The sequence below is a fragment of the Aptenodytes patagonicus genome, chromosome 5, assembly GCF_965638725.1.
Source record: "Aptenodytes patagonicus chromosome 5, bAptPat1.pri.cur, whole genome shotgun sequence".
NCBI lineage: Eukaryota > Metazoa > Chordata > Aves > Sphenisciformes > Spheniscidae > Aptenodytes > Aptenodytes patagonicus.
The window spans coordinates 79,192,140-79,208,475 of record NC_134953.1 but is presented as its reverse complement, the minus strand read 5'-3'; the positions used below and the strand labels follow the sequence as shown (position 1 = coordinate 79,208,475).

The window sequence follows — 16,336 nt, the reverse complement described above, 5'->3', positions numbered from 1 at the left end:
TGTCATTTAATGAAGTTACTCCAGAGCTAAAATTTAGCACTTTATTTTAAAAACTCCACTTAAATTCTTCCAGGAAAAACGTGGTACAAATTCAAGCTGGGTTTTGTTGAAGTGCCCTTCAGGAAACGGCTTGTATTACCTGTAAAACGTGCACGTGGTAGTAAAAGAACAACAGCTCCCAGGGGAGATAATTTAGAAAAGTATTATTAACTGTCTTCAGCCTCAGGTAGTCATCCCTTGCATCACATTTAAGATCTGCAGAAGTCTGTTTCCTAAACAGTCTAAAATAGGTGAGAGGCTGCAACGAGCTAATTATTGGTTTATTGGGTTTTATTTCTATTGACAAAGCCAACGTCTTTAAAATTACCTATTACTGTCTATCCATTAGGCAAGTTTTCTTGTTACTACTGACTGTGCGCTGCTGAAGTCACGCATTAATATTTCTACTTTCCTTGCTCCTTTGACCCTTTCCTTCCCCTTTGACTGCAAAAAAGGTTATGAGAAATAAGAACACAGGCAGCAGGCGTTTCCCCTACAGCAACCATGTTTTCAAGCTAGAGAATGCATTTTCACCTTTTTTTTTTTTTTCTCCACATTATATGTTACATTAAGGAAAAAAAGCCACCCAATTCTTGCAAATAGCCCTATGGCATCCCATCTGGCCCAAAAAAAGACAACTATTTCCCCCGAGCACTGGCTGAGGTGGGTTCCATCTGGAATCACTTTTCTCCGTATTTGTGACAGATTGACTGTGTGTTATATTCATAAGAAAACAAACAAACAACAATTTGCTAGTCCATCCAAAGCAAAAAGTCAATAAAAAAGAAGCGTATGTGAAATGCAGTTTCTTCAGCTTCCCGCTTTTGACCTCTGCAGTATTTTCTTCAGCATCTTCCTACTTCTGTCAAACCATCTCTTTTTATATGGATTTTAAATCATTTTATTCTAGTTATAAATTTAACACTGATTTCCAAGGCTAACAGTGATGGACCTTAGTGCTTTCTTATTGCTATTTAATTGCCTTAACACCACCAGCACTTTGACAAATCGGCTAAGAGGTATCCATTTTGTTCCAGTTTCATGTTAATAGTTTTTACTTGTATGGTTTAACGTCTTGGTGCTTTTTAAAAGTCAACGTGTAGCGGGTAATATGTTCAACGTCAGGAGATCTGAACCTTGGCTAGGAACACACCAATGCAAGACGACAACTCAGAAGAGAATTTTCGCTTCGTCGGGACAGACGGCCGTAAAATACAGAAAAGAACTGTAGTTCTTTTGAACTTGAATTACGACTATAGTCGTAATTATTTCTGCATCACGCCGCTTAAGCAGCAGAATGGCAAGTCACACCCCTTAACAGGAAGAGCACCTTGCCTGCAGGCAATTTTATTGGGCTTCAAATAATGAAAGGAAAGCTATGATAATGTTATTAGATTTCAAATACTAACTATTTTAAGCCCACCAGCAATCATCAACCTCCTTATATTTAGAAGTGCCTGAAAACAATATGTATTTCACTGTGTTCTTGAATCATTTCTCTATGGGATATTTTGGAAGTACCGAGTGATTCAAATACAATTCAAAAAACATAACCCTAATATGCTTTACTCGGCTCAGGATAAAAGGTAGGAAATAAAATTCCAGATATGGTATAGTCTGATCTTTGAAAAAGATAGTTCACGTCTGAGGCACTGTCTCCAGTGTTCTCAAACTGGATTAAGATTTTGAGAGGAGAGGAAAGCAGCCAGGTTTTTTTCACACAGATTTTGCTGGAAATATTAAATACTTGATCATTTTCTCCTCCCAAGCTACATTTGAAAACATAAGCTCTACTTATTTACGGCATTTCCTACCTCTCTCTTGCTATCAAGATGGTGAAAAAGCCAGTTTCACCCCTCTAAGCAACGTGTCACACAGAGCACACGCCGCGTCCCTGATGTTTTTATTAACAAGGGCATACTGGGTTTCCAGCTGAAAACTGAAGTGTTTCTGCTCACTATGAAGGCCAAAATTACGACGCTTTGTTTATGAAAGACATTATTATGACTCATGATACTAAACGATGGTTCACAGAAATCACACAGCAAAATACTGTCCCATGATTCAAGAAGTTCACCTTTAGCTCCAGCAATAATGACGACACAATTTCAACAGTTTTCCTCTGTTGACAACCAAAGTATCAATATTCTCAGTTACTTTCAGTGTATGAAGGACTGATATACGAATGGTTTGGGTGCAAGAGGACTAGATTTATGTATCTGGATCTTGAATGCTATATTCTATACTATATTATATGACTGATGGGGTTTTTTTCCCTTTTAAATTACAGAAAAGCGCATACCAGATAGGCTGGAACTTAACGCTTTCATGAAATCCAAAGCAGCGTCTCAGGTGAACTGTGTAATTGGCTGTAGTTTAGTCATTTCAGTTTTAAGATACGGTGATAGCACAGAAATGAATTAAAACTTTCCCTCTGCAGACATTCAGGTTTCAACAGACCTGAAGAACGCAGGGATTTTGCTTCCAAAATGCTGCGTACTGTTTGATATTAGGGTGGGGGTCTTACCCTCATGACCTTTACAGTAGTTTGGATTGAAATTTCCTTTTCTCGTTTTGTGATCTTTGAGATGAGTTTGTCCATGTTTTTTAAATGATCTTTTGGGATTGAAAACACTTTTCAGGAGCTCCAGCACAAGTTGTGTGCCCAAAGTTATTATTTGCCCTTGTGCAAATAGTTCCTTCCCTTTCTGCATCACTGTTAGCCAAGCTGCAGAAACGAATTACAAGATTTAGTAGAAATCTTTTATTCAATTTCTCTGTCATTTGCTAACGAGTTAATTAAATCTCCCTGTAAAACTAATATCAAATCTCGAAAGTTATGTAAATGCCTTCATTAACCAAAATCTTGGCCCTTTTTTATGAATTAGATCTAAAAGCTTATGTAAAACTTCACCAGCTCTGCCTGTGAATTTTATTCTTCACAATCACATTGCTAACCAGTCCTTCAAAGACTCACTGACTTTGTGATTCTTAATTGGTGAATTCCCCCAAATTCAAGCTAGAAAGAAAAATGCCTGCGTTGAACATCTTGTGGACAGAAACCTTTTTCTCTAGAAATGAAGTCTTTGCTTCTAAGCTATTCATTGATGCCCGCTCCTCACACATTTCATATTTTTCTCCTGTGAGATAAGTGATCTCTACAGCTTTTAATTTTGATATTGTAAACAGAGGATTACGACCGCACACAAGGATTACATGCTGGAGATGATAAAAAATAGCCTCAGAGTTAAACTGCTGAAAAGACATTTTGAAAATGTAGGTTACAGACTGTACGGAGAGCGTCAGTAAACAGAAGGCTTCCCATGTGGTATCGCCCGAGTCTTCATCATTTATACTCCTCTGTTGTCAGCTCACTAAACCCCGCAGAACTGCAAAATTCCAGTCATCTCGTAAATTGGGAATGACCTTGTTTCCTTCGGTCATAAAACGCGACTATGAAAGAATGAGTGTAATGTGACATGATGTGTACCGTTATTTTTTTAGAACACTTTGCATTTCGAAGCTGAAACGTGAGCCTTTTGTGTGGGATAAGTCATTGATCAGTTTGATGTCAGAACTGCTTACTGCGCTGTAAAAGCTTTGTTCCCTTTCACTGCCATAGCCTGTAGTATCAGACATTCCACTGCATGACTGCAAAGCAACACAAAGCCCAACCATTTTCCACTGTCTCCTCAACTGCCGCAATCATGTTCTGTAATAACTGAAAAATCACTCGTTATTAGTCCGAGACCGCAGCTTTCTAACTCGGAGAATAGGATTCAATGCCTGTTTTAGAGACACATGAAAAATGGGGTAAAGGATAACAGATTACAGGGTAAAGAATCACAAGCATTGAAATGATTAACCTTTAAGTACCCCCATGCAAGCCACAGTTGTATTATGAACATAGTTGTTTAGACTATCCAGTTTTTATTTTCCACAAGACTCAAGAAATATTCTACGTTTATCTCAGTGTTTACATTGGCTCACAATTTTCTGTGCCTAGTTTTACGAGACCGTTCAATGTACCCCCCTCTTTTCTAATCAAAAGAACATGGCCTCTCCCGAGTTGCTAACTATTGCGTATATATGGATTTGTCTGAGCATTGTGCTAATACTAAAACTCTGCAAAGTGGTACATCGATCACACCTAAGTCAGAGCGCTGGCAGAAACGGAGGAAGGAAAGTCAGAATACAAATTGACTACTTTCAAAACAGCGTGGGTATCTGTGGCTCTCCAACACGCTTGCTGAGCCTGGGATCCTGGAAAATCATAAGCTGTATGAACTACAGTAGCCTTATTTGTCCCAAAAGAGAGGTAACTTCCAATACTAAGAATATTAACCAGTTCAGGACTTTATTAATTCTCAAGGATGTCAACCCTCACACAGCAAGCAGCATTCCCCAGGTGACAGAATGACCATGCTGAGGATGGGCACACTAGCATGTCCGCCACCGTCCCACGCATAAATACTAAATTTATAAAAAGGTGCTTTGGACTGTCTTATAGGTGTCTGTCTTCTGTTATATTCAAGTGACAGGTTAGGAGCAAAGAGGCAGTAATCCCTAATGCCTCACCACTAAGTATGTCTCAGTACTTACAGCTCCATCTTTTTCCCCCCCCTTCCCTTCCTCCCTGCAGCTTGCTTTTCCTTTCTCCTACTAGTTTTACAAAGTTATTGTAAATTTTTCATGTTCAAACTAGCTCTTACAATCTTGCTTCTCACGTATATGCAGAAATCTCAATCACCCATATCAAAACGTACAAAATTGGCATTTTGTCCTCTCAGGAAAACGGTAGCCAAGACTAAACCCACATTTTATTGGCGGTTTATTTATTTGTAGGAGCCAGTGTTACCGCATGAGAGGTAAAAGCACTGATCTTCACAACGCCTGGGACACACCTGTGTTTTTTCATATTTACATTTGGGTTTGTTCGCTGCTGTGCGTTACAGAAGCGCATTTCTCACAGTACTGTCTTCAGACAACAGCACCAATTTAATAAGTTTCTCTTTTCGCTCACTAGGGGCTGGGAACAGAACCTTGGACCTTCAAACGTGACACCCAAATTCCTCATCCGTGAGAACCTTCGGTTCCTATTAGCATTCCGGCCCTCAGCAGCCCTGCAGAGGGCAGCCCCCATCCCTCACGAGGATGGACCCAGCTCAGCCACCCAGAGCGTTACACGCCTGTTTTGATAATCTCAGTAAGGGGAAAAAAAAAAGGAAAAAGAAAAAAAACACACCAGGGTAAAGGACAAGCTTCATAAGAATGAGTAATTGAATCCTTTAAAGTGAAATAAGTTTTAAAACTTTTTCTGTTCTATAAAAGATAAATAGAAAATAAAAAAGGCAGCTAGAAAAATAATACGTCATAATTTCAATGAGGTCTATGAGATACCTGGTATTATTTTTCTGCAAGTAGTACAATTTTGATGCATTTCCAAATATCTTTAGTTCTTCTCAGCATTATTCAAATCAGAAACTTTCAGGGTTGTTACAGCCTTACAAAATAACGAGCGTTTGCTTTCTATACCCTTATTTAAACATAAAATTATTTTACAGCATCTTTGATCTCGGAGCACGCTTTGTGGCATATACATGGACTATTTTACCCGCTACTGAAATGCAGCCACCTCTGAGGTGAAACACAGCACCTGTTTAATTGTATTCAAAGCACTATGCAGCGTTTAGAACAGACTGCAGTATCCAACTGAAACTGCAGGAAGCATTTTGCGAGACAGAACGTAGCTAAGTCTACTGGAATTTGGCCATAGCGTTCAGGTTAACACCTCTGTCTTGCAGGAAAGATGACCCGTGGAATTTTCTCAATATTCACTTAATTCTCCTTGTATGCTTTCATCCCTGTGCAAAAGTAAACTAGTCCTTCCGGAATGGCGTTGAGAAACAGTATACATTAAAAATGGATTCGCTTGCAATGAGACACGTTCACAAAATCTTGTTTTTTGAGGACTCTGCAGGAAACACACGCAGTGCTTTCTGAACAGCCACGTAATTTTCTTTCTCGGTCTTTCTGCCTACTGAAAGAGAGCTTCCTATCTCAGAAGGGAATTGTCGTTAATGCCACTTGTTAGAAAATCCTAACAGGAAGATGCTACAGACTTTAAATGCCATTATCGGTGCCATGCCGGTTAAATCTATAAATTTTTGGCTAATATCTAAATATACTGCAGCCTTTGGGGTGCCAGACTACTGGAAGTAAGCACTAGTTTAGACTTCTGAGGGATTTTTCCTATTTCATCCTTACAGAGGATAGGACACGGATACCTCAGCAGAGGGAATCAGTATGACATGACAGTTTGAGAAGAGACCTGCCAAAAGAAGGTATGACACATGGTGGGATGAAGGGCAAGTCAATAGGATAACCCTCCCCATGCCACTTTTTCATTAGTCGGTTTATAGAGTCTTGACAACTATCTGCATCAGGAAATAAAAGGAGGATGAAGCCAAGTGTTTCTGTAATGCAAAGCTGTTAATTTACAGAGAACATACAAAGACCTGTTTGGCAGAATACAGCAGGAATCAAACAACAGTAGATGGTTCCTTTGCTCTCGGTTCCAAAGACAGCACGTAGCCAAACGCGAATACAACCATACTACTAAATAAAAAGCAAACGAGCTGCTCTCTTGACCCCGAGGCACAGCTCCTTTCCACACACCGAAACGACTCTCTTCCCCTCCTGAAATGCTGCATCCATGTCCAAACCATCTAACTCCGAGTCATGCCCAGGCATAAAAGGAAAAGGTAATCGGGGAGCGTGTTAACAACAAACAGTATTGTTTGCTACGGGCCAGTGTCCAACCCCATGCCCCAACCCTGTTGTACTTATAAGTACAGACACATAGCCCGTTAGTCTTTTCCCAAAGCCAAAATTCCCCTTTTACAGGGGATTTTATTTTACAAACCATTTCTACTTTCTTCATTTCTGTCTTTTTTGCGCTCACAAAGATTCGAGGAGATTTTGAAAAGGGACTGAACAAATTTACCCGTGGCTATTAAATGTGACAGTCCACAGACAGCCTCCAGTTTAGGGGTCTGTAACCGCTGACTGCCAAAAGCTGCAAGCATACATTAACCAGAGGAAGGTTCAGTTACATTGGCCATTTTCAGAGTGTAAATGGCCTTCTGTTTTAAGTATCTTATGTCTCTGTTTTCTGACATCTAGCTGCGGTCAGAGCCAGCTGAAACCACTTACTTTATTAAATTACAACAAAATTCACTGATTTTCATGGCTCAAGCTCTACTCCAGGATTATATATGATCTAACTTCATCGTGAATTTCAGCTTCTAGACATCTTAGAAAAAACAAGTTTCTTTTTAAATTTATCCTCAGTGAAAGCCAGCTCACCTGGCCTCAAACAGAATAATACGTATTTTGAGGAATGGAAAAAAGACAAAATTACACGTGGTTAAAAACCTGAAGCATGAGGATTACTCCAGGAGGAATTATGCGTAAATCCTTATACCCAATCCCTACAGCTTTCAAAAGAACATCGGAACTGCAGTACTGTGCGATGCCCAAACAATTCCCGACCCAGGACCATCCAACATTGCACCCTGCCATTCTGTGGATGTTCATAGCAAGAGGAGGGATCCCAGGATCATCCAAAAGCACGCAGATTCCCAGCCTCTGTTGAAGGGAAAAGGACACGCTGCACAATCGTTAGTCATTCTCTACTAAATAGATATCTCTTTGTATTTTAGAAAAGAAGCTTTTTGAGTAAGCGTGAATAACTTTGATCACCCAGAGAAATAAAAAGGACAGAACAGAAAAGGGTGATCTCACTGAACTCTTCTTCTCCCATTAGATCCATCATCATATCACACATTTGAGAGAAAAGCTTATGAGGTTTTACTGAGTATCTGATGTAAATGTTATTGAAAATTAAAATTTTGTTTCAATTAACCACAAACTTTCCTAAAGCACACTGCCCAGCCTGCTTCAAGTTTCAGGCAATTCTCATCGCGAACTAAGCCTACTGTAGACACACTACTTTGTTACTCTGTACGCTTGGGAATTGCTAACAGCAGAACAGAATAGGTGGGGAAAAAAACCTGAAAATGCTCTCTAAGAACAATGTCTTCATTCAAAGGAAGCGCCCTGAAGCCTGAAAAATGAACAAGCGGATAGCTAAGACCACGTCAGAAAGAACGTCACCTCAACAGCATTGGTATAGAAGCATGTAATGGCCAACAGACTTTAAAAATCCCTCCCTCAATACTTTTACTATCAGTGGAGATGCCCGACTGAAGAATATCACTGTGTATGCGCAGATGAGCTGCTGAAAGGATTTTCTCTAGAAAGGGCACATACCTCTCAATCTGCTCTTACAAAGAACCTGGATATTACTACTCACAAGTAACACTGCAAAGCCAGAGGGTTTTGTTGAACAAAAACATAGCGTTAGATGAAGAAGCTAATGTTTTCTCAGTGTTTCTAAATTCAGAGAATTGGAATTGAGCTGAAAGGGCAAAGATGTACTTGCTCAGTCCACCTGAGCTCTATGAATTTTAGTTGCTATTCAAATTCTGAGAACTTTGCTTTATACATGCATTAACCTTATGTGAATAAATAATAATGCTCAGGAACACGACTAATGTACTGACATACATTTTTGAAATCAATGTACTACTGAGTCACCACCAGAATATATCACATGAAGAAAAAGAACGCTCTACGCTATAGAAGAACAACACTATAACAAGGGAAGCTTTGACTTTTACGCATGAGCTTGCTTTCTAAACCTAACCTGTCAAAGTACAAACTTACTGAGATTGAAGATTCCTGACTTTGCTCCGCTTCAAAGGAAGCTATTTAAGACATCTGAGCCATGAGTATGCAATCACTTTCATCTCTATCTGCATAAAACGCAAGGTTTTAGGCAAAGCCATTATAGCATTTACCCATGAACGTGATTTTGAATTTTAAGAAATATTTGGGAATGAGGTAACTTATTTTTTTCTTAACACACGTTAATTAAGCTGACATCAGGGTTAAGTGACTGCTGCTGAACTTCACCATTTCCTCCTTCTTAACGATGTTTCTTTTTCTGTTTCTGTTTTCTTTTCTTTTTGTTTTTCTTTTTTTCTGTTACCTCCAGTCAGGAGGTAACTAGACATTTTTCATGCATTTATGAGTGTGTGTGTTCACATATCGCTGACTCTCAGGACGTTTACTTTGTCGATATTCCTAATACTGGCGTTAATTACTTTTTCTAGCACAGAGATTATCATACCTCAGTTGTGATAACGTAACGTTGGGCTGTATTCTCATTTACATTAGACTTTATTTAACCCAAATCAAAATGTAACAGGATCTCAAAGTGAAAATAAACGTCAGAGACTAGAAGAGCCTCCAACCTCTTCTTATATAATAACAATAAATAAGGGCATTCATACAATATCTTAATAATACCTTCAATACCCCTAATAATTTATAATATAATAATTGAATATTACAGACCTGGTATACAGTAACTCTGCTAACAACACTGAAATTGTTACAGATTCGCATGCTTTTGCATAAGATCAAAATATGGCATCTGTAGTCATTCTGTATAAATATTTTAGCTTTTATTGACTTTAGAAGAAGTTAGCTATGAAAAGAGGAAGTTATCATACCAGTGGAAATTTCAGGGTAATCAAGAATAACGTTCAGATTTTAGAACTGCTGTTGCTTTGTAGCTCTAGTTCAGAAAACTACTTCATAGCAGTTTATCGTAGACTAGAAATGTGAAATTGCACCTTTTAAAAAAAAAAAAAAAAACCAAAAGCAAAACACAGAGCTGAAATGAAACACAGATCATAAGGTTTTGTTTCTACTTCCTAACGAGATGAGAACAACTCTTCAGTTATTCTGTGGTTTCTGGTAAGATCTTTATATATGTGATTTCAGATGTGTTTCTCACAAAAATTTTCTACTATTTGCTTGCCATTTTTTACTTTACCCAAATATTTATGGCAAAATACAGCTCAAGTTTTAGTTCCTTAACAGAAGGGTTTATTGGACATTTCTACAGTTCTGATAAGAACACAAACAAAATATAGTTCCGGTGAGTATTTCCACTGTTCAGGAAAGAAACCTTTTCAGAGACGTATCGTTCCCACAGATGTCTTCTCTCGCAATACTACTCTGAAGCAACTATTTGACAAATGGGTGCATGAAATGAGGAATATTAGATACCTAGAATATTGACTATTACACCGAACAAGTAATGTCCCCGTCTACGGGAAAGGTGTAGCCTATGTAAACAAACCCAAGTCTAGCATTACATTTGCAGCCGTACAGGACACAGCCGCCACATACTTACTTACAGTCCTAGAAGAACGGTTTTGCAGCTTTCCAGCGGGAGCTACGCTGCTGTCAGTCCCTGGGCTAGGGCTGCGTTAGCAGGCTCGCCGATACCTCTACAACCTGCCATCATCCCTGCACTGCAGCCCAAATGTGCCCTAAAGCCCTTGTGCAATTATAGGGGATCTAACGTCAGCACCATGGGGAATCCAGACACCGACTGTATGGTAGTTTTAAATTGTATAACCAGCCAAGAGTACTGGAGGATTATCTCCTGCTACGCTCTTTAAAGATGTATCTAGCAGCAATACCGTGAATCACACGTCAGCAGGTTTTCTCTTTAGCAGGCAAACTAGTTGGAAGAAAATAAAGTTCTAAACTACGCTAATGAATACCCTGTCACAAGAACCAAGCAGCGTGTCATCTGTTAGGAATAATCATAATAACCAAATAAACAGCGTTCTTTGCAGGAGTTGACAATACACTGGATTAAGGATAATCAGCAGTTCAACTATTCATCTGGACTTCGGAAAAGCCTTTTATTGTCTTTTGAATGTACTTTGTCCACGGTTAAAACAGTCAAGAGGGGACAGATTATGTTCTTTCGTGGAACAGAAAACGCTTCAGAGAAGAAATCCAAAAATACTAACAGCTGCAGCTCAATGTGGTGGGAAAAAAAAAAAAAAGAATCTATCATGACTTTAAGGAGACGTGTTGGAACTGGGGGAATTAACGTGCTTATTAAACTTCCGAAAGAAGACAGGAACAAAAAAGGTGATAGAACTGGTGAATGACAATCTGTTTTGTGTTAGATCTAGAGGGGATGCTGAGGGACTTCAGAAGAACCCAATAAAACTAGAAAATTATGCAACGCTGCCAAATGTTACCTAATCCATATTGGAAGTAATCAATGGAATTACCCGGGAAATTGATAAATTGCCAATGAAGTGCAACAGTTCAGCCAAAAGCCTGCCTCTCGATGTCATTCTGGACGGTTCAGTATGCACATCTGTTCAGTGGAGGACTTTGAGCCTATCTCCACAGAAACACGAACTCTGTTTCAAAGACTCAACCACCACCACTCGCTGTGCCCGTCATCGTGCTGAGGTAATGCCTGACTGACCTCTCAGTGTCAAGACACCATATCAGGGGTGTCTTGCCACAGGGTCTCTGTCTTCAGAGAAATATACCTAATGGCCACCATCACACAATCCAAGCTATTACGAAATTTATCTTCTAAAATACAGAAAATACGCTGAGTAAAACAGCTGCCATTACAGAACTGTGAAACGCAGGGGTGCTTCTGAAGCTCTGGCTCCAGCAGCACATCCCCGTACCACCACAAGCCCATACCGGCCTGAAACGTGGCACATACCAGCCAGCTCTGCCCTCTGGTATTCACAGTAAGGAAACCCCGATGCCTGGCCGGAGCCGGTGTATTGCAGCAGTTGCTTACTCCAGACGAGCAGGAGGCCAAGGCCCTAGAACACACCCCAGAGGGGAGGCACAGACACCACTACAAAACCTGATTTATGAAGCCTAACGCTGCTGTTGACTCCTTTGGAGTCAAGAGAACAACAGAAAGTAGAGCCACCACTGGCTCTCAAAAGGTATCAACAGTGTTATGAGATTTAACAAAACCGAGTTGTTTCACGGGCTCGATTACCGTATTTGCAGTATCCAAATGCATGGATAAAGGGTTTTTTCTATTCAGCAGCTGAAAGCAATTCTGGTTGTTGGAAGTAGACAAAGGTTGTAATTTTCAAAAAAAGGTTTTTCAGTGGAAAATTGCAGATTTGGACTGAACACCAGCATTTCTCAAATTTGCAGTCTAATCATGACTTCTAGTAAGTATGCTTTTCACACAAGACATAATTAAACTGTGCAACTCCGTGCCAGTGGATGTTGTGGCTCCTAAAAGTACAGATGAGTTAAAAAATTATTTGAGAAATTCATGGAAGAAAACATCATGAAGACTGTTGAACACAAAGTTACAACCTCTGGCCCACTAAGTACCTCAGTTTGCTGGAAGGTTACACCAAGATAAGTATTCCTGTACCTTTGTTCTCTTCTCACACTCCTCTTTTAAGCATCCACCGCTGGCCATTGCTAGAGAAAGGAGCTAAATGGATCAAGGAGACTGATCCAGTGCAACTTTTTTTTACTAGGATACTTTTTTTGGAACTGAGCAAAAAAAATCGTGTTTTCTTATTCAGACATCAGCATCATCCACTATCAGTTCATATTTTGAAAGCAATCCAAGTTCTCTGGAGATAAACGGCCTTTGTGTGTTATTTTGTCCCAAAAGTCTTGATATCAATTAGACAAAGTATGTGAGATAAGTCAAAATGCACGCAAACAAGTGTGTGCATTCAACATGCTACAGGTAAATAAAACTACAGCATGTTTACTATTTAATTGATTATCGTTTTCATATTTTGGTCTTTTACTGCAATGTGTATATAGAGAGAGAGAAACTAGCAAAAAGCTTATCTTTCTGTGCAGAATCTGTATATAAGGAAACTCATATTCTTTCGCTGTTTTCAAATGCATCTCTTCAGTGAATTAGGTTTTTTGGGTATTTGAAATATTTCACAGCTCACCTTACTGTGTAACTCCCAGAAAACATTTAATATTTGGATGTGCAGAATTTGTCTCTGTATTCTATTGCTGGAAGACTCCTTATAAGGTTATATAATAGCTCTCAATGTGGTTTTCAATTTCTTTTTAAAAAATTAATTTTCCACTTGTCTTCATTAAACTGCAGAGTTTTATTGAAATAATTCTGAATGAATGTTGGAAGAGAAAAGTCTAGCCTGAATTTGGTGTACGAGCTCTGAGAATCTGAGAAATTGTTTGCAGGGTTCTAGTAACTTTAATAAATACATTCATGATCACACACTCCTATAAAACTGCATCCCTTCAGTTTCACTACAGGTTTCCTTCCTACAAACCACCAAAATTCCTTAAGAAAAATACAGTCTTTTGGAAGCAAATTCAGAAACAAAGTCCATAACTGCCTCTGGGAAAAATACAGTAGTCTACCTCTCTGCAAACTTCTAAGCAAGTTCTCTATAAAATAATTGCTGTTAGAAATCCTTGCTCAGCATTTCTTCTTATTTAAATAATTCCAAAAAAAGTAAAACTACCCCAACAGCACAATGATTTCCACACTCTTTTTTTCTGGTGGGGTGGGTTTTTCCCCCCCCCCCCACTTGCTAATTTTCACTAAATTTATGAAAAAGATAAATTGCTACTGAACCTGGAGATCATTCTACAGCACTAGGAACGGCAGATTTAACAGCAGAGTAGAGCCAAAAGAAGCCTCAAAATGCTACATGAGCAACCCACAATTTGTCTTCTCTTCCCATCCAAACGGCAATGAAGATACACTGAGTCTGCCAGCCCATGTAATGCAATAACTCTCGGTATAAAAACTGGTAAACTAACAAGAACACTGAGAAATGTGAATCTTTACTGCTTCAATGTACTTTTACAAACAACAAATAGCTTAATACCAAGCTGTGCGAATTATAAAGTAACTGATGCTTGTAATTTATGTGACATCAACAAATCAAGGAAGGTTCAGAAAGGTTTCTGCTGTTTTCATGGGCAGGCTTGACAGTTCTCCCCCTTCCCCATCCACTTGGACAAGTACAGGATGATATTTAGAAACAGACCTGAGCATATTTCTACCAAAGCAGCGATGGGGAGTGGGGAGGGTTATTTGTGTTTGGGTTTGTGATTGGGCTTTTGCATTTCAGACAGGAACATGTATCACTCTGCAAGGACGGAACTAATTAAGCGCTAATTGACTCTCTGGCACCTATGAAGAGGTAATTCACCCACGCCATCTCCCACTGGAAACTGCAATGATTATTAGCATAGAAAGGACTGCTTATTTAGTGGTCAGCATAAGATAGTCATAAGTATCTGTTAGGAAGAGCGGAAAGACAGAGGGCAAATAAGGATATGAGTATTTTAAATGGATGATTAAATCTGGGCAGCTTGATCTCCTTTCATGCTGTGGATGTTGTGTGCTGCAGTCACGCCTCTCACTGCCAGCCTGCGCTGGGATGATAATCAGTCACTATGAAAACTCATTAGCTCCACAGCAATGAGTCCTCCACTGCTGAAGCTTGGTGCTGTTCTTAGTACCATGGCAATGATCTCTAACTGGATGTCCCAAACTCTCCCATCTCTGGTAGGACTCAATACCACCAGAATAACCACTTCAGATACTCTAGTAAGTAGCTCTGATGTGTTGCAAGCCATCTTACTGCTGAAGTAGTATTTAAGTGCCAGCAAAAGCTTTAGTTTGTTGCCTCTTTGTACATCTCTTTTTAAGCTACTAATCTTCCTATCGTCTCTTAATGCATGCTTCTCTCTGGGCATCATAAAACTGCACATTAGCGAGCATGTTGTGGTCTTACTATGAAAGGAAAGATTTTAAAATAGCATCCTTAAATATTTAAGAACAAATGCCTTCATCTTGAGCGTGAAATGCTAAAAATAGTACAGCAATGTCGTTTCATTTGTCTAGACTTTTTTTCCTATGTTTACTGCTCCAGAAAAACGTATTGCATTATTAAGATAAAAAAAATATCTGGCAGTAGGTTTCTTTTTGTCTGAATAATGTTATATATTAGCTATTCACTACAATATGCAAGGGGTCTGATTCTTTCCTAATTTTCTTTATCGGAATACAGTTAAGCAAATAAAGAGCTGTTAGAAACAAAATAAAATTGGTACTAGGAGGTTGGGTACCAGAATTTTAGAAAGGCTGACGTGGGAATAATACAAATGACACAAATATCACTTGGTATGGTTGACGCCCATATACAGCAGCCTCTGTTAATGAAGACCTACAGAAAAGCTGTGATTAACTACTCATGAGAAGCCTAAATATTAAAGTAATACTTTAAATTGGGCAAGAGGGAACACTATACTGGTATTCATAAATTAAACTAGAGCACCATTTTCTTAAATGTTTAGTAAAACACTCTGTGTATCTTTTTGTGTAACTGCAATCAGATGTTTACATAATAGTATGTTATGTAAAATGTAAATTTAACTATTTGTACAGTAGTTCACTATGCTCAGTGTTTAGTTGCAGCTAAAAATGATGCATTTACTAATCAACATTTAATTAATTGAATATATGCAGGAAAAACATTACTGCAGAAAATCACTGCACTTAGACTTTAAATATTACTACTTTAATTAAATGATGTTGTAAGAAAGAATTCTGTTGTGCTTTAGAGCAGCAGGAAGGTGAGAAGACAAGGAAAAGCTCTATTTTATTTTCCTTAGATGTAACTTGTGCTCATTGAACTAGAATATATATTGCTAGTTCTTGCGGCAATATGATGTGACAAGTAATAAAGTTCCCTGGCCCATTTTAACCCAAGTTTAAAGTTGCAACTGAGCAACTAAGAGATGCCCACTAGTTATTATAACACACGCGCATCTATTTGCACACACACACACATGCTTTTATATATTAACATGTTCAGATTCCAAGTAGGCTAAACTGTAAACTGTCATGCTTCCCTTGGTTACAACAGAGCGCTGCTGATATAAATGCCTCCTAAGTATTATTTCAGCAATGCTCTTTGCACTGAGTCGGAGTTAAATGCCCATTTTGTGTTTCAAGAGGGGTAGCAGGAGCGCCTGTAGAGCTGGGGAAACAATCATAAAAACCTGATTATCCGAGCTTGGCAACATCTGCCAAGTAAAAGAAAAATACGAACTTCAATCACGTGGGGTTCTTTTTGCATAAAACCAAGCACCCCAAATCTCCTACCTTCTTCTAAACTTTAGATGTGGGCTGAGAGACTTTACGCCCCAGGTGCACAGTAATACTGAGGCCATCACGGACTGGTTTTTAACTGCCATCAAGCGCTATCCACCGGCAGCTTGTCCCGTGAGCAGTGCGGCACATGCGCTCCTCCACAAGTGCTCTCCTAGCACATACGCAGCTCCT

The 16,336-nt window shown here is 39.1% G+C and overlaps 1 protein-coding gene across 2 annotated transcripts in view; it reads left to right on the top strand.

Moving 5' to 3' along the window:
- Positions 1-16,336, top strand: part of OLFM3 (olfactomedin 3) — a 70,537-nt gene that overhangs the window by 30,890 nt on the left and 23,311 nt on the right. Inside the window, exon 1 of one of the 2 annotated variants that reach the window (XM_076337914.1) lies at positions 14,468-14,620. The exons of the other annotated variant lie outside the window; for it this stretch is intronic. Within the exon in view, the coding sequence (XP_076194029.1) occupies positions 14,468-14,620 (153 nt within the window). Of the gene's footprint in view, positions 1-14,467; positions 14,621-16,336 lie in introns of those variants that run through there. 2 annotated transcript variants of the gene reach the window in all.